Source organism: Macrosteles quadrilineatus, unplaced genomic scaffold, assembly GCF_028750875.1.
Source record: "Macrosteles quadrilineatus isolate MER2022 unplaced genomic scaffold, UCM_ALF_1.0 Scaffold_44__1_contigs__length_1017569, whole genome shotgun sequence".
NCBI lineage: Eukaryota > Metazoa > Arthropoda > Insecta > Hemiptera > Cicadellidae > Macrosteles > Macrosteles quadrilineatus.
This window is the reverse complement of record NW_026542637.1, coordinates 839,480-858,439: the sequence shown is the minus strand read 5'-3', so window position 1 is coordinate 858,439 and position 18,960 is coordinate 839,480. Positions and strand designations below refer to the sequence as shown.

At 35.3% G+C, this 18,960-nt stretch overlaps 1 protein-coding gene across 1 annotated transcript; it reads left to right on the top strand.

Moving 5' to 3' along the window:
• The first annotated feature begins 6,718 nt into the window (after positions 1 to 6,718).
• LOC129005919 (zinc finger protein 239-like) lies at positions 6,719 to 15,671 on the top strand. The gene is made up of 2 exons (XM_054434960.1): positions 6,719 to 6,814; positions 14,575 to 15,671. The coding sequence occupies exon 2, from the start codon at positions 14,672 to 14,674 to the stop codon at positions 15,644 to 15,646; it is 975 nt and encodes a 324-aa protein (XP_054290935.1). The 5' UTR covers positions 6,719 to 6,814; positions 14,575 to 14,671; the 3' UTR covers positions 15,647 to 15,671.
• The last annotated feature ends 3,289 nt before the right edge of the window (positions 15,672 to 18,960 follow it).

The following is an 18,960-nucleotide window of genomic DNA, read 5'->3' as shown; positions in this document are numbered from 1 at the left end:
ACACAGTGCAGTATTAACTGTAGGCTATGTGTCCTTCAATTAAGTGGGATTTGAGGAGATGGTGTGAATTTTCGTGGGTTTAATTGTTTTAGTATTTCTAGTGTGTTTTATAGTAGGTATCTTATATAATTAATTTTTTTTTTATTTGTTGAACTTAACAAGAACTTAGGTTTGCTACAACAAGGAGGGTAAAAAAGTTTTTTTTTTCAAAATGTTAATAGTTTAGTAAAAAATGAATGTTTTTTCCGAATTTGATCTAAATATGTTCATAAAAAAGTAAACCATGCACAGTTGACTTATTCTTAAATCTTGAGGAGATATTTGTTGTTGTTGTATGTACATTACTTTCAAAATCTATACGCTTTTTCTGAAGTCCAAATTAATATTGAATATTTTTGTATGCACAGTACTTTGTTAATGTTATTATCTGTTATTGTTGTTACGTTGTTGTCTTGTTGTTATTATTTTTGTTGCAATGCTGCTTTGTTCAATGGTCATTATGTAACGTATCTTGTTATATTTTTATCTTTTCATTCTGCTCATGTGCTTAAAACACGTATTATTTTGTAAATGGTGTATCGGTTGATATGAATCTATATAAATAAAATTAGATAAATAAATAAATAAGTACAGTACAATTAATTAATTAAGCTTTTTGCCACCGTGTCGGAAAACACAGGTTCGAACGGGAAATTTAGTTCCCGTTCAGTACTGACTACATCACTGCATTTACCTGGCAGTGTTGCCATTCGGCGGGAGGAAAGTTAAATTCAGGGGCGTATACTCGCTGAATTAAATTAGTTATTGAGCCAAACCATCTATGACTAAACTATACGTGTGGCATTTGTTGTTCTATACTGGCATGTTACCGGTAAGTTAAACTATAATTATGGGGTCTTTTTTCATATTTTCTTGCCCCATAATTTGGACTTCAGAAGAAGCGTATAGATTTTGAAAGTACAACAACAACAAATATCTCAAGATTTAAGAATAAGTTAACTGTGGTTTGCTTTTTATGAACATATTTTGATCAAATTCGGAAAATACATTCATTTTTTATTAAACTATTAACATTTTAAAAAAACACTTTTTTACCGTCCTTGTTGCAGCAAACCTAAGTACTCGTTAAAAATTCTATTTAAATAGGGAATAAATGTGGTATTTTTAAGGAGGCATTTTTAGTGTACACCCAATCAGGCAAATGGAAATTCGCTTAGTCTGCAGGTTTGCAGTGGTGGGGTTTTACATTCAAGTTTTATACATTCAAGTATAATACTATTTGAAACGATAAAAAGTGGGGCGGGGGATCTTTACATAATAGTTTTATGATTATAAAAACTCGTTGTAAGCTGAGCGCTAAAGACGTTAGCTGGACTTCAAGCTCAAAATAACTTAAGATTATACTAGATACAAAAAGATGATGATCATGACCATAATTGTTGGACACATTATTTTACATCGTATGGCATTATTTAATTTTTTGTAAATAATTGATTTCGGAAGAAAAATTAATTAATTTAAGTTGTTCGACTTTTTCATTGCACAGCAGCCATATCTAATTGTTGGGAAAAGATCGTTCATTGTGCTTTAGATAGCTATAGAGTCCATAAACATGGATTTGTTAAAGTTATTAATACAAATATGAAAGACCTGTTAGTAAAAAGATTCCTGTGTGTGTCATGTGAATGAAAATGGCAAAGGAAAAATATTATAGGACCAAAATTATTGTTGGGTACCGGTACATTATTTTACATCATATAACATTATCCATTTTTGTGAATAATTAATTTTGATACAATCAGAAGAGTAAAAAAGAAAGAGTGTATGATGATGCTATCAACAACGGGGAAAATACAAAAAACTCCATAATTAAAAATGAATTCCTTCCCATGATCCTCAAATTCAAATGATAATAGGCCTACTGTACGCATTTTGTTTTCATCCACCGTTTTTACAGCTTTCTCTATTCCAAATTTTCATTGTAGGAATATTTAATCAAACACTAAACGGTACGATGTTATTTCTTGCCTAAATTAGATATTTATGTTAAGTAATGAAGGCTCCTACCAAAATAAAAACTTGTTTTATCCTACAAATATAACAAAGCAAACTCAAAGTTTCAGAAATATTTTGATCAAATACTTTTCCTCGTAAACAAACGCATCATGTGTACGTATTCTAAGTTCATTTAAGCGTTTCTTAACTATGAAATTTCGGTTAGTATATTAATTATATGAAATTTTAAAACAATATTTTAAGCCTTCGTCTGAATTTTACACTCACAGATGTGTAGTTTTGATTCCTCACAACCTAAGATTAATCAAAAATCAACCATACTTAATCAAGATATAAAAATTGTGATCAATGGAATAAAATTATTGTATTTATATGTTGCGTACGTTGGTATTGTACAAGTAAATTGCTCGTTTATGTTATAAAACTGTGAAAATAAGTTTCTCTATGGATTCAATTCTGTGCGTTACTCTATGCTATATCAATTTTCGTCTTTTTCGCTGTTGCCCTCCCTCCATCCCCACCACTTCCACAAATGGGGTTCCACCTAGAAGGATCAAGTCAGGATTTAGGGTTTAGTTAAACACGTGACCACGGCGAAGCCACGCCCTTCCCCCAGAAGGGAGGGGCCGGGACCTAGCTGACCGATTTGAGTTGTCGGTACCAACCTAGGAGGATTAAACATTAAGGAGAGGGCACGCGAATAGGAATACACGTGTTGCGGTGAAGCCAGCTTTAGCAGAACACTAGAGGGGCACGCGGAGCCGTAGAGTGGCAAAAAGCCTCGGCTATAACATGGGAGAGATAGGGAAAAACGCGACGCGCGCTGTTTCGAATTAAAATTGCCGCTAAACTAAAACACCTGTGTTATTCACCGATGGCATTCTTAAAGTAAATTAAATTTCCTATCGAACAGTGTCAATCATTCCTATAAAAAATATTATTTATTATTTATTATTGAAGATCAAAGTTGAAAGAATTGACCTGGACTTTGAACATATGATTACTTTAATTACGTTTTTGAAAAAAATATGATGTACCGGTATCTACACAAATTAACAATTTATTCGTGTCCCTTAAGAGTTTCTCGAAATAAAAAATATATATTTACCTATATTTAAAAGTGGTATTTAGAAAAATAATTACAATAAAGTTTTTTTTTCCAGTTTATAAAACAATCTTACTAATAATAGGTTAAAATTAAAATTTTAATTCGGGGGATGAAATACATTTTAAATTTGCATTTTTCATAGTTTTCTCGATTTGTTAATATAATTTTTTACTAGTTTTAAGTCATTTATGTGCTAGGCAGGTGATTTTAAATAGGTAGCCAAAGTTAAGAAAAAATGCAAAGCCACTCTAACTTTTTTTACACCAACAGCCGTTACAATATTAAATTACAATCATAAAAAGTAAAACAATTTCTTGGCAATCAAATTCTTGATTTTTTAAATATCATATTGAACTATATTTGATCTGTTTACCTAAAGAAACTTCGAGTAAAAAGTGTGAATGTTCAACAATCATCGCGTCTTCTGACCGCCAAAGTGCGTTTATCATTCTTTTAAAGGATTAAAACTTATTTGATTTCTCTTTAAGAAAATGTTCAAATACACATACAGTACTACTCATGATTTGAGTTTTAATTTATGAACAGTAAAATCCATTGGTGATATGGCGGGATTTGAACCCGGGACCCCATGAACCGGAGTCCCGCGCTCTGGTTAGAGTATTATAAATAATACACAATACAAGTATGGCAAAAATTAAAAACAAGGACAACGAATTCCAAAAAATAAGTCATCCTTGTGTAAATTAATTACTCACATTTGAACGTACTATCTTACTAATATTATAAATGTGAAAGTTTGTGTGTTTGTTTGTGTGTTTGAAGTTCAATCACACATAAACCACTGGACGGATTGGGCTGAAATTTGGCATGATGATAGCTTACATTCCCGATTAACGTATAGACATATTCTTATCTCAAAAATCCTTTCGGACTCCGCCCCAGTGGCTCTGTAATTCCCCATGGTAACCTTATGAGTATTCATATTTAAAGGGAATTAAAGAATTTAGTCAGCAGTTTCAACTAAAAAAGTTGGTTCTATGATATGGAAAAGCATTAAAAAGTTAAAAGATTTACCGACAGGGTGGAGCACTATATTTTTTTGCATTTATGAAAACAGCTAATTTGAACTAAGCAGCAACAAAAAACTGTGATTCACAATGAGAACTGTCAAAGTAGGATTGTTTACAGTTATGTTTATGTTTTTCATTTCATGAATAATTTGTGATATTTTGCGAATTGTTGATAATTTATTTTTCTCTATTGTTTAGGTGAAGTGGTAGAACATTATGGCTATGGTAGATGTGTAATAACTTACTATAGAATACTGTAAATTTAAAAAAGCAAATTTTATCAAACTGTGTCCTCCCTTATTCCAACCCCGTACGAAGGACGGGTACTCTGCTAGTTGGTTCATAAATATGACTTTCCTCTTAATAGGTTCCTAATATTACGGTTAGAATTTAACTTTTTAATTTTCGTAGGATGATGAAGTCTAATTTTTAAATATTTAATTGATATTTCTGTTACCAAATCTTCCAGTAACGCATACAACGCAGTATGAGAGGGGGGCGGGAGAGTAGCGCTGCCTCCCCCCCTCCCCAGTACGCTGGCTTCAACGAAACTACAGCGTGTCCTCTCCTTAATGTTTAATCCTCCTAGGTACCAACTTGATATGTGATTTAAGTGAAATGGTACCTAGGTGAAAGGTTGCCTAAAAGAAGGCCTCCCATGCCGGATTGCCGGGCTGATAATCTGAAGGTGCCGGGATCAAATCCCGCTGGTAGCACAAACGTTTTGTCTAAAATGTTTTCATTATCAGCAAGTTTGGTTGGTTTGGTTAGGTTAAAAACATTAAACAAGATGTGACCTCTGTTAAGCTCTTGGGTATTTGCATTGATACAAAACTGACTTGGAGCCCTCATATAACCTTGGTTTGCAGTAAACTTTCCAGAGTTATCTTCCTTTTGAGAAGTCTAATTAGTTGTCTAAATAAAAACTGTTTAAAAAAAGCCTATGTAGCTTTTTTTCAAGGAATTCTTTTGTATGGACTCAGACTCTGGGGTGGGTCTGCTGAAATTAATGAGGTATTGCTAATACAAAAAAGAGCTGTAAGAATCCTAGCAAACGCTGAGTATGATGCCCCTTGCAGACCTCTCTTTGTAAATGAGGAAATCATGACTGTTTGTAGTTTGTATGTTTTTGTTTCAGTTGTGCATGTACACTGAGCTAAAATTATAACTGGAGGTAGCACTGCCATGGCAGAAGTCTGTCAAAAGCGTGTCGCTGATTTTGTTAGGTTGGTATAGCAGCAGGTTTTTTCATCCAATAACATGGCTTCTATAACTAGGTTTGCATAGCAGTGAGTTTTTTCATCCAATAACATGGCTTCTTTATAACTCACACCTCACGCAAACATGGCGGCTGGCGACACGCATCGTTGACATTCAGTGCTACCTCCAGTTAGAATTATAGCTCGCCAGTAGTGTGCATGTAAAAAATTATCTCCAGTCACTTAGTCGTAGGGGTGATTATCATATGTACAATACCAGAAATAAGAACAATATTGATGTACCTTATGTTAGGTTAAGCAAAACAAAAAGAAATTCCAGTCAGTTGAGCATAAGGCTTCTTAACCACATTTCTTGTACAGCTTGGAACCAAACCAACAGAAAATTCAAAAACAATCTCCGGGCACTTTTATTGGCTTTCCCACTTTATAAGACCAGCGATTTCTTCGACATTCCCAAGGAGACTGTGAGAGAGTTTTTCCTATGTACGTAAGTAACAGATTGTTTTGTTTTGTTTTGACAGTAGTTTTGTGCATGGTTTGTTTTTGGTTTTGTTTGCTGTGTGATTTTTGCATTTAAGTTTTAATTTCATGAAAATTGTATATTGTTATTTGTTCTGACGATGCCTATTGCATTTCATGCCTAATGGAAAATAAAGCATTTCATTTCATTTCATTTCGTTATGAGAGTTTAATTTTATAATTAAAACATTATAAAATTAAATATTTAAGCCATTTATATTTTATTTTATGAACAGAACTATTTTTTCGATTTAACCTTCATTCGATTTTTTCATTATCAGCAGGTTTGGTTAGGTCATGACAGTTTATTTTATAATATAAAAACAATTAAATTGAATTTGAGGCATTTATAATTTTATTTAATGAACCGAGCTATTTTTATGATTATAGTAAACCTTCACTAGATTTTTTATGATCAGCAAGTTTGGTTGGTTTGGTTAGGTTATGACAGTTTAATTTTATAATTAAAACAATATAACATTGAATTTGAGGCATTTATAATTTTATATTATGAACAGAACTTTTTTTCGATCAGTAAACCTAGTGAATCAGAAGCCTCCAAATGACACTGTTGGCAAAACTAATCCTGAAAAAAAAAAAACTGTGCTACCGGGAGGTGGAATGCCCCGCCGCAATCCATCTGCTAAACCAATGGGAATGGAATGGAATACTGGCAGTAGTTCTTCTTCTCTTCCAATTCCAATGTAATCTAATTCTGATAATTGAAATTGAGATTCGATTCGAGACGAGATTGAGGTTATGTTATCGGTATGTGTACATACATAGGCTACACGAATTAGAACTACTGTCCAACTGTCCAAAAACGAAACACAAGAAACTACATATCTCCACATTACATACATTTGTCCACTATTTATTCATTGCGTGTTGTTTTCAATTAATCTTTTTACATAGTTGAGGTGAGTTAACATTCAATAGCTTGTTGAGAAACAAATTATAGACTAGGCCTAGGTCCTGAGTCTTCATGTCCTATCATCGATAAAGCTACTAGGCCCTATGCCTTGCCTTCGTAGGTCTGGAACTTATTACGTGATCACATTAGAAATGTTCTAATCTGCATAGTAAATAAGTTAAGAATTTGCTAACATCATTCTACATTCTTAAACAAATTTTTAGTTTAGGCCTAAACAATATTTATTCAATCATCTTTGTGGAGATAGAAACTGGAAACTTTACTTAGGCCCCAATTCAATGCCTAAGTTACATAGGCCCTATTCAGGGGGTTGTCTATGTCAGTGTTATATTTCAGCAGTCCCTCACTAAGTTATACACAGTACCGGTACCGGTAACTCTCGTGTTAACTTTAAAGCTTACTCCCAGTCAAGTCGTATACATTTCCAAGATCCCCATTAAATGGATTAATGTCAGGTGGTTGAGAGTATGGTAGGTGCCTACATTAATAGGTTTGTCAGATACACTAAGTAGGCCTAAGTTAACTAAACTTATCAACAGCTGACATTGCTATAGCCTACTGCAGCGGTTCCCAAACTATGGGTCCACGACCCACCGAGAGCACTTTTAGTGAGTCACGGGTTGAGATAAAAAATTAAAATATTTTAAAATCTGGACCCGTAATTGGCTGCACTTTTCAATTTACATCCACACTCATTCGAATGAAAATATCGATCGATAGGGCCTGTATCAATTACCTTATTATATTGTTTCATTCGATATATCGTTTGGTTAGTTAGGTAAGGATAACCTAACCTAACTAGGCCTAATCAAACGATATATCAAATGAAACAATCGAATAATCAATATTTTCATTCGGTTGAGTTAGCCTAATTCGAAATGAGTGTAGGACGTAAAGTAAAGTGCAGCCCGTAATTTTTACTTAACTTAGATGGGTTGAGTGGGCTCCAGAAAGAATAGAACTTAGTGTAGTCACAAATGAGTACTTAGTAAGGAACGGGAAGTAAATTAGGTAAGTTATTGACCATATACCATAAAGTAATGGTAGCCTACCCAACGTTTGGTTGAGGGGGGGGGGGGTTTGAAGCGATTAGGCCTAACGCTTTAATTTGGCGATTGTTTAAAATGTCTGATAAATTTCCTAATTAAAAATTAACATTGCCGCAATTGGCAAAGGGTCTGCCTACTTAGCTCATCCGTTTTTGGACGAATCTTTATGACGAGGAGATTACATCATGATGTTACCACAAATTCGGGAGATTATCATGACGTTACTGTGATCTTAATAAAGGTTCAAATACCTGTTATTAGGCAATCCAATTTTGTTGTAATCACAACTAGTTTCGGCACCTGTGTGGCACCATCATCAGGCTGTACAAGGATGGTTTTCTTACTTTATACGAAGGGCGTCATATTAATTTTTTTAAACTTGAAAATAATAAATAGACCTTTAAACACAATACAATCACAAAAACGAGACATTTAGGAAGAATTTGGGGCAGTAAAACCCGACCACCAAAATGTGCTCAATGAACAACTTTTGTTCACGTCTAATTTTATGTATGACACTGCCATCAGTTTACTGGATTGGGGAAGTGTGATTGACAGGATGCAACCTGGTATAAGATAACGGACGTACACCACTGCACTGACCACCTTCAGTCTGGATTCAAACTCCGTCGGGCTAGCGTCGTCTATTATCGTAACTGATCAGTTACCATAAATTCTCGTTTTTGTGTTGGTGTCATGTTTAAATGTCTATTTATTGTTTTTATGTTAATCAATATGACACCCTTCGTATGAAGATAGAAAACCATCCTTGTACAGCCTGATGTTGGTGCCAAACAGGTGTCGAAACTATTTGTGTTTACAACAATATTGAATTGCCTAATAGCAGGAATTTGAATTTTTTTTAAATATTATTTGGCAATCCGGAGGCTAACACATAAAATCACTGTGATTGTTGGAGATGGTCACAATAGTGCTCGATTACGGATCGTAGGATGGGTTTGTGGTAGGCCTAACTTAACATGTTGACTGCGCGTGCCGACTATACAGGCGCTCCCCAGTGGCGGGCGAAGCCCCGGCGCGCAACCGAATCAGCGAACGCATTTGGCATTCAAATATTTCAGTCTGACGAATCACAAAAGAGCAGTGGTGACTGTGCTGCGTTACCCCGAGAGTGGATGTAGTTCACTGAAACACCCAAAGGTAGCAGCACTGCACGGATCCGTATCCAGTGTCTTTGTAATGTGGGTTGAAGAGAAAAAATCCCCTAAACCGGGACAAAAGCATTGCCAGACAGGATTTTACGGGAAATTTTAGTACCAACCTACACCAAAGTAAAGCTCGCATTCTAAGCTGGCAGGCTGGCAACGATTATAACGTCTCCGTCTGAGGCTAAGCTCACACTGACTCAATATATTTCTGTTGGTCTGGTGCCGACTTTTGTCGGCGCGCGCCACCTGGGAGCGCTGGCGACGCCGACTAAAGTCGGCGCGCGCAGTCAACGTGTTAAATACAGAATAGGTACACAAAAGGTACTCTGCTAAACAACTTGTTAACATATGAAACACGCTTTTAAACCCATAGCAAATCTTGATTTTTGTAGTAATATTAACAACTAGGTGAAACCCGTCGAAATCGACGGTTACTCTCAAGGCTTACGCTAATTCATCTAACTGCGATAAATTGAGTGAAATTATACATATTATGAGCATTTAGCATTGTTTGAATATTAATAAGTGTAAAAACAATAATGATATTAATTGCGTTAGTTACCAAATATTGATCATTCAATGAATAAAATATTTCCCATACTGTACGTCATCGGAGTTGTTAGTATGCTATCTGGTATCTCTTCCTTTGGAAGAACCTTTAAATATTATTAAAACCGTATTAGTGGATCTTTTGTAGTTAAACACTTCCGTGGTTTCATCAGTGTAATGCAGATTAATCTTTGATTTTATTTGAAAAAAAAACCGGTTTGATGGGAAGACTCGTTCTAACTTCAAAGGGAGGTATATTCGTTACAGTGTAAGTTTGATTTTTCCTTTGTCGCGTCAGTTCACATCATAATTTTGTGCCAATGAATAACCCTCTAGCACAGTTTTGAGAAATTGGTTGTGGGGTTACTGTTAAAGCTGGAATTCCTTGACATGGGGATGTCAGTTAGTTGTCTCAGCCTTATCAGTTACCACATAAAGTTGTCAATATAATCTCTCTACGGAATGTTAGGTGTATTGGAATAGACTTGAAGTGAAGTTGGCTTTTATTCTTGAATTGTTAGGGGCCTCCTCATTTATATGGTCGTGCAGCTTTATCGGCAACAAATAATGCGAATGACATAGTAATGTGGCATTTCCAAAAAGCAAAAAATAATGTAAATTGGCTGTTACGTAAATATTGACGTTTACATGCATTGTTAATCAACGTATCTTATAAAAGATTATGTGATTTAGTTTAAAAGAAATATGACCGTTCTGTCATGACAGTAGCTGTTTAAATAGTATTTACTCATTGGGCAACTTTTACAGCCAAAATGTTGTGTTATTTTTAATAATGTTACCAACGCAGTGGGCTACGGTCCGTAATATAGGCCACTGCAAATAACTTGTCAAGATAGGTACTATTTTAGGCAAGGTTTCTGTGTTTGAATGTTATTAGAAACGGTAAGAGCACAATAAAATTCTTCTTCAGATGAATTTTCTGTTGGAGAAATATAAGCCGAATTATAAATGTCACAATGCGAGTGTGAGCATTTTGTAACTCTATTATATAGGTTTTTTAGGCTGCTGTTCAGTGCACTTTAAGAATATATATTTTAGAGATAAATTAAATGGTTTTTGTTGGTGAGTAGCGCTAATAAACATACACAACCCTTTTCGTTAATCTAATAACATTCAAAGGCTCTCTAAGAGTTCAAGTTCTTATTTGTATACATATCTATATTATGTTTTCACTAAGCTGAATGAATACATCAAAGTACCCTCTCTGAAAAGTCTGCAGTATATTGCAGTTTTCCAGCTTAATGACTTTCTAAATCATGCACATATTTCTACATAAATATTGTAAAATGTTTGATCCAGTTGCTATATTTAACAAAATATGGACACGGCTCAAATGGGCACCGTGCCCTTCTGCACTTGTATTATTTTGTACTAGCTGTAACCCGCGGGCTTTGCCCCGTTTAACTTCTTAATTTTCAAGATTATCTCGTTCGCATGGCTCAATCACGTCCTGGTTGAAGTTTGTTCGCTACGCTCACTCACCTTTAGGTTGGAGCTTGTTCGCTACGCTCACTCACCTTTAGGTTGGAGCTCGTTCGCTGCGCTCACTTGCCTTCAGGTTAACTCGTTTGCTACGCTAACTCGCCTCTAGGTTGAAGTTCGTTCGCTACGCTCACTCACCTTTTGGTTGAAATTAGCTGTTGTCATAAATGTAAAAGAAATAATAGTGCTGCACCCTGTTGGTAATCCTTGTAACTTTAATGCTATTGAACATCATAGAACTATTTACTCTATTGTCTATGATAGAACAGAACCAACTTGTTTAATTGAAACAGCTGTTAAGATTCAATAATTCCATTTCTCATAAGGTTAACATGGGAAACTCCAGAGCCACTGGGGCGGAGCCCGAAAGGATTTTTGAAATAAGAATATGCCTAGCCTATATGTTAATCGGGGATGTGAGCTATCATCATGCCAAATTTCAGCCCAATCCGACCAGTATTTTTTGCGTTCACTTGTCACAAACATACATCCAAACTTTCTCATTTATAATATTAGTAGGATTGTACTACACAATCAAAGATTTTTCCAATGATTGAAAGCATGTATGACAATAATCTCATGAACCTACGATGATCTTTCTAGAATAATATGATAAAATATAGGGAAAAGGTGTGAAAAAGCCAGAAACCAACCCGAAAATAGATATAAGATAGTTCAATAAGAAACAATTGTTAGAGTTATTGTGATAAAAGGATTTTCCACTGATTTCGTAATGGAACTTTATAATGCAACACATGACATGATATAGAAGAAAATCAATTTTAAAATCAGAAAATAACATTGAAAATACTTCTTTTGGACTATTCAGTAACTCCCAATAAATGTGTGTTGTTTAAAATACAATTTTAAAATTAACAGCTGTTTTATTAAAAAGTATTATCCACATGGCCAAAATGTAAACAAATCTGTGGAGGGATCTTTAAAGGCTTCTGGGGCAGAGCCCTAAGCGAATTTACTTAGTTTTTCTTTTGATAACTCATCTACAGACCAATACCTTTCTTTGGACACCTCTACCAAGTGTCTACGCCCAGCCGTTCTCTCAAATTAGTGGAGACAAAGTTTCCAATTAAATATTTAGATTTCCCCATGTTAATCTTATGGGAGAAAATCCAACTTTGATGGAAGATCCTGCCCAAACTAATAAAGATATCAAAAAACCAAAAACACTTTGCAAAACTACAGATCAGGGCAATTCTTTTGACACTTTAATCATCAAAATCGGTCCAAAAATGAGGGAGGAGTTCTGTTCACAAAAATCGGCTTAGCGTATTATATATATAATAGAAGATTAGATTTAGGCTCTAACTTAGGCCCTAGTAAAATTCTTATCTACCAGGCCTAACTTCCTATTAAATGGGTTTCTGTCATTACAATTATCTCTAAGAGCTTAAAAAGAATTGTTTAGCTAATGTGAAAGATTCTTAAAATATCACTATCTTTTGTAAATAATCCATCCTAGGTTTGGCATATTGTTAAAATGGTTTACAATACCTGCATATAGTAATCCTTCTACTACTAGTTTACTAGTTTTACTACTAGTAATTACTAGTTTCGGTTCTTGTTTTGAACCATCATCAGGCCTCAAGGTGTCAGGTAATCACTTCATTCGAAGGTCGTTAACAAACAGAGTTCAATAAATAAAACATATACAAAACACGATAACACTGAACGGACAAACATTACAAATAACACGAAAAACACGAAGGGACATTGACAATCGATTGTGACCGGGCTGAGGAAGTCTAGACCCCCGGTCTAGATCGCCTATTTGAAAAAACGATCATCAGTGCTCGATTTGTAAAAAATTAGTTGCTGAAACTGTAACATATTCAATGTGATTAGTACCTAATTTATGCCAATATTTTTATCTTTCTGAAATAGAGGTACTGCCGCATTCCCCCGCAAATCAAGCACTGACAATCATTGATGTCACTGACACAAAGTGAGGATATGTAGGCCTATGTGACACAATTACTGTGCCGCTAAGTTTTGCTCAAAGCGTTGAGCCGCGTTCGCTCCTGCCGGCCGCTCACGTAATGTTGGCGTGGCGGTAAATTTAAATTTATCATCTTTGGCAGCGATTTCTGTAAACCAGCTTTTAGGATTACTGGCATTTAGATAATAGGCGCCCTACTGTAGTAACTTATAGACGTTAAGATAATTAAAAACAATAGGCTACTGCTGTTCTTAAAACAAACACATTATAGAGTTGGTATTCTTTGTCATTCTGTCAGAGATTGCCTGAACAAAATCTCAATCTTGTTTAAAAACTTGAAATCTTGTTTGATTCAAACAAACTGGTTCAAGAAATCTGTTTTGATTTTATAAGTATGTTAAATTATTAAATTCAAATAACTCATGGTTAGCATAAAATTAATTAAAATTTATCATCCCCCTTAAGGGTTGACTTAAAATAATTCTCTCAAAACCAATCCCGGTACAGTACTTTCCTGTTAAAGGGAACATTCATTATTATTATTATTGATGATTTTTTTTTCGACATCTCACTATGTTATTGCACTAAATTGTAGCCTACCAAATATCAAAATGGAGCTGTAAAATAAAATAAATAAAATAGAATTTCATTTTTTAATCCGATAGGCTATATTGATATTTAAGGAATTGAAACATATCAGCTGATAACTACGATCAATAAATATTGTTCAGTATCAACAATCATTAAAAAAATATTATTGTAATAACTGTTATAAACTAACCTAACCTAATTAACCAAACTTAGTGTAACATTTTATAATTTTGTTTGATATTACCCACTGTCTTTTCTGTTATCAATCGGAATTTTGAAATGGTAGCCTACTGCAAGTTTGGTTAGTTATGTTAGGTTAACTTATTTTAGAACAGTTTCATTTCTTAATCCATATAGGCCTAGCCCATATATTACTTTTACTGAAGATGTCAATTTGTAATTTAAACACGTTTGAAGATATTAAAACAGGAGGAATATGGATTGAAAAGGAAAACAATCATATCAATATATCGAAGGAAAAAAAATTGATAATAATGAATGTTCCCTTTAACATGAAAGTACCTACCTCAATCCCTTTAATTGCTTGATTTTTAACAAGCCATAGTTTATCCAAGATTGCCCCAGCTTAATAGTCTGAAACTGGCTTTAATGGACTTAAGACTTAAGAGCCATATGAGAATTACCATTATGAGAATGGTGTGTCAGTAAGAGAAGCTGAACAGTGCATAGACTACTGATATTCATATTTGGATAAAATACAAGTACTGTAGTTAGGGTCGCCAATTTAAATATTGCTAAGTTCATGCTGTAGTGGTGTTAACTAAGGATACACACAATGTGGCTACAGTTTTGAGATATTGTTGGTGTTAGTTATGGTGGAATCCAGAACAAGATTCCATCCAATTGTAGGTTATAAGTATTTGCCTGAATTAAAAATGGTATTCATACATTTGTGTTTATATTTCAGGTTTAAAGTGAGACAGAAAAAAATTAATCGAAAGAAAACAAAGTGTTTGGGAAAAGTAAAATCACACAATGAAGAAAATCAGTTCAAATTAATCAAAATGTTAACAGACGGTGATAGATTAGAGCCTGTAGTAGATATAAGCGAGTCTGACGAACAAGTAAACTTAACATCACCTCCGTCCTCTGATGATGGCAATGACTTAGAGTGCAACCTCTGTGGCAAAACATTCATCTCCAAGAAGACTCTAAAACGCCACTTTCAAGTGCACAACCCCAGCAAACCTTACGCCTGTGATATATGTAATAAGCGTTATAAACGTCTAAATGATATTAACGTTCACAAAAAGCTGCACAGTAGTAAATTGAAGCTGACTTGTGAAATCTGCGATTTTACTACATTTTACCATTCGGCTATCACTAATCATCGAAACAGGCATGCAGAAAATTACAAGTACAATTGTGATCTTTGTGGAAAGGGGTTCTTTGTGCGAACGTGGTTTTTAGAACACATTAATTTTCACACGGGAGAAAAACCGTTCAAGTGCGACCTTTGTGGGAAATGTTTCATGTACTCTAGATACCTCACCGCACACAAGAAAGACATGCATTCCACACTGAATGGAATGAAACCTATCAATCAGTGTCCTTTTTGTGAACAGCTGTTTTCTCACAAAAAATCCTTGCAGCATCACATGAAATCCCACACAGGGGAAAATAAATGTCTTTGTGATATATGTGGCAAAGAACTGTCTAGTCGTGATCATCTCAAGTTGCACCGTCGCATCCACACAGGGGAAAAGCCCAACATGTGCAGCGTTTGCGGAAAAGCTTTTGCAAAGAGGTGTAACTTGATCAGTCATGAGCGTATTCACACCGGAGAACGTCCGTATGTCTGCGACTTGTGCGAGAAACGGTTCAACCAACATTCAGCTCTTGTAATTCATCGGAGACTACACACAGGACAAAGGCCATACAGATGCAACATTTGCCAGAAGACTTTTGTCTGCCAGTCGACGCTCACTACGCACATGAAAGGTAGTTGTGTATCCAAACGATCTACTTCAGCCCCATAATTTCAGTGGTAAACTTATAATAAGCTCTTTGGTGGTTAAATTGTATAGAATTCATAAAGTTCTATTGCTAGACACAGTGGTCGACAGAAATATTGCAAAGCAATAAAGCTCTCATGGATGACCTAATTAAGGCGAGTTTGTAAGCCTTCTCTGTGGATACAGAACCGTGAAGTAGACATTCCCATTCTAATGTTATATTTAGCCTACTAGTTTTAGGTTAAGAAGAACATAGTTGAGTAGCTCCTTCAACAGAGTGTGCTTTTAAAATATTGTTTAATTTACTAAACACAAACTTTTTATCATACTAAAAGTGCAAACTAGACAATCTTTTATGTTCATTTCAACTATCGTGGTAAGATAAACTGAAACAAACCAAAATATAACTTCAATAGTGGCACACTGTATGATAGGCTAATTCAAGTGTACGTTCTCTTTGAGTAGGTAAATAAAAACTAGATAAATGGATGGGACATCTACTTCATTGTTTAAAGTCAATGGTTAAAGAAGACCTGTGTAAAAAAGCATCACTGTTAGGTATACCTCATAGTTGCTTTAATGTCAGCAACTCTAAAAGCTATGATATTTTAGTCTTTTCCTAGTCAGTACATGGGCATTTTCAAAATATTTGTGACAAGAGTGGCGCAGCGTAGTTGATGACTAAGTAAATTACTAAGAATTGAGATATTCACTCTTGGTTTTTGTTTTCTTAAAATTGTGGTTGTGACCTCCTTAAATCTTGAATCCACCAATTGTAGGCCTACAATAACATAAGTTTCAGTTGGGCCTATTTGTAGCCTGTAGCCTGCTATAAGTGGTAAGGTCAGAACTTATTATGGAATTTAACTATAGGCACCTTACAAAAACTGTTCCTCAATAGCCTACAGTAGATTTTAACCGACCTTGCATTAACCGATAATCGGATTATCCGCTCTCGCTTGTAAAATATTACAGTGTGTAGACTGACTTTGCTGTGAGAACCAAAGACTAACTTCAACTATGTCGGTGGGTTTTGACTGTGCTTGGTTTAACTGCTGCTTTCTAGGAATCACGGCATTTCCGCCCCCACGCTCTGCGATGGGCACAATACACTAAACTAATGCAGGATGTTACTGAATAAATGCCCGTTGTCCAAGAAGCATCCAAGATGCATGTTGTCCAAGATGCATGTTGTGTTCGTCGCTGAGAAATAGACGCGGGCGATGGACGCTCAGTGAATGCTAAGCATTAATTTCAATGGGGCCGTTGACCAAGAAGCACCAGACGCTTGAGGTGCTGAGCTTCGGACGCGGGGCACTGCTCCGGGAGCAGATGGCTGATGGCTGATGGCCAGTGTCTATTGCGTATACTGCATTGTTGTGTTGGTGCTCCCCTGCACTCTCAAGCTTCGGTGTCATATTTTTTAAGAATGTCGTCTTGCTATTGGGTATGGAGTGCGATTGTATGAAGTTTTTTATAGATCCTCCTCTACCAAGTTGCAAACAAACTTGAAATTGTTCTACAAAAATCTAAATTAACAAAATACACTCCCGTTTGCGTTTAGATGGTTTTGAATCACTATTTTAACATGTCCTCCCTTGGTTCTCCTTGTGAATAAACTCAGAATTGAGGTTCACTTGTAATGTCCAACATTTCCTCGTCTTCTATTTCTTCAATCAACAGAAACTTTGTCTCAATTAATATTACTAAAGGTATTGAAATAAGAATTTTTATTGACTCTTGCTTTTCCTACGCTTATAATTTCTTCCACTGAAAGTAGTTGACTTTACTGTGTTTTTGGTTTATTTGTGACTTTTCTATAAGAAAAAAAGGAGATAAGTGTAGTTAATTTTGTAAATAATGCACACACGACTTCAGAAAAATGATTAGGCCTGTATCATTTCAAAAGAATGGCAGTACATTTTTAAAAATTGTTTAGGGATCCATTTTAACCGTCCGGTCCAGTTAGGGTCGGTTAAGTGGGGGTCTACTATAGTAGGCTACCACTGGTCAGGAGTTAAGTTTGGTTGTGAGATTTTAACTCTGCCAACCCCAACTGTGGTATTATGTCTGTTGGTTGACATTGTTGTTCTTAACTAACCAATGAATCGGCTTGATCCTTGTTATGAATTCCTGTCTCTAGTAATCAGCTGAAGTATTTATTTACTTGTTGTTTGTATTAGAGATTTGTTTACCTTTCCAGCTATGTAAGAATTTAAGTTTATTAAAGCCTTATTTTCTAAAAAGGTTCAGTTATTCACAACAAATTTAATAAACTTAAACTTATCAAGATAATTAAATAATCAAAATCAAAATGGAAAGACTTTTAAAACCAGACAGGTTTGATATTAATCCTGAAAATCCTTCTGCAAGTAGAGCATTCAAACATTGGTTCAGGACACTTGAAAATTTCATATCTGACTCAGAAGTTACTGAAGAGAGGAAACTTAACGTGTTGATTAATTTTCTTTCTTACAATGTCTACGAGTATATTTCTGAATGTTCCACGTTTAAGTCAGCAGTTGAAATTTTGCAAACTATTTATAATCCTAAGAAGAATGAAATTTATGCTCGACACATGCTAGCAAACCGCAAGCAGAAGAAAGAAGAAAACATAGACAAGTATCTACAAGAGCTTAAACTTCTAAGTAAGGATTGCAATTTTCGTGCCATAGATGGAAATACTTATCGAGATGAAGCCGTTAGAGATGCCTTTATAAGTGGAATTATGAACCCCCAAATTCGACAAAGACTACTAGAAAAACCGTCCTTGACATTAAAAGAAGCTGAGGACATTTCACGTTCACTTGAGTCTGCACAGAAGAGCTGTGAAGCATATAGATCTCCAAACCAAATTGAAGTTACATACTGCAACACTTCGTCAACACTACCAGATCAACTGGATGAAAATATAGATCCTGAAGAGTCTCCTACTTCAGCAGCTGTAGCGAAAAACTTTAAACAGAAGTGTTTCTACTGCGGTGGCCGGCGTCATTTTACTCGAAACGACTGTCCTGCCAAAGATGCTACTTGCTCTGGTTGTAAGAAAAGGGGACATTTTGTGAAGGTATGCAGGTTGATGAAAGCTCAAGGTAAGACCTTTAATGCCTCTTCTTTGGTAGTAACCACACTTTCATGTGCAGCTGCCTCCAATGGACTGTCAAAAGCAGTTGTGCGGGGTTATGCGAATAAAATTCCTGTTGAAGTTTTGGTTGATACTGGAAGTACCGATAGTTTTATAAACCGAGCTGTGGTAATTGAAAATGGTTTTCATGTAATTCCAGAACGGAAACAGGTATCTATGGCTTCCACTAACCTTAAGTCACCTATCAAAGGTT

Bases quoted from the DNA above. Each gene is read 5' to 3' on its own strand.
- LOC129005919 (XM_054434960.1), top strand. From the start codon at position 14,672: ATGTTAACAGACGGTGATAGATTAGAGCCTGTAGTAGATATAAGCGAG.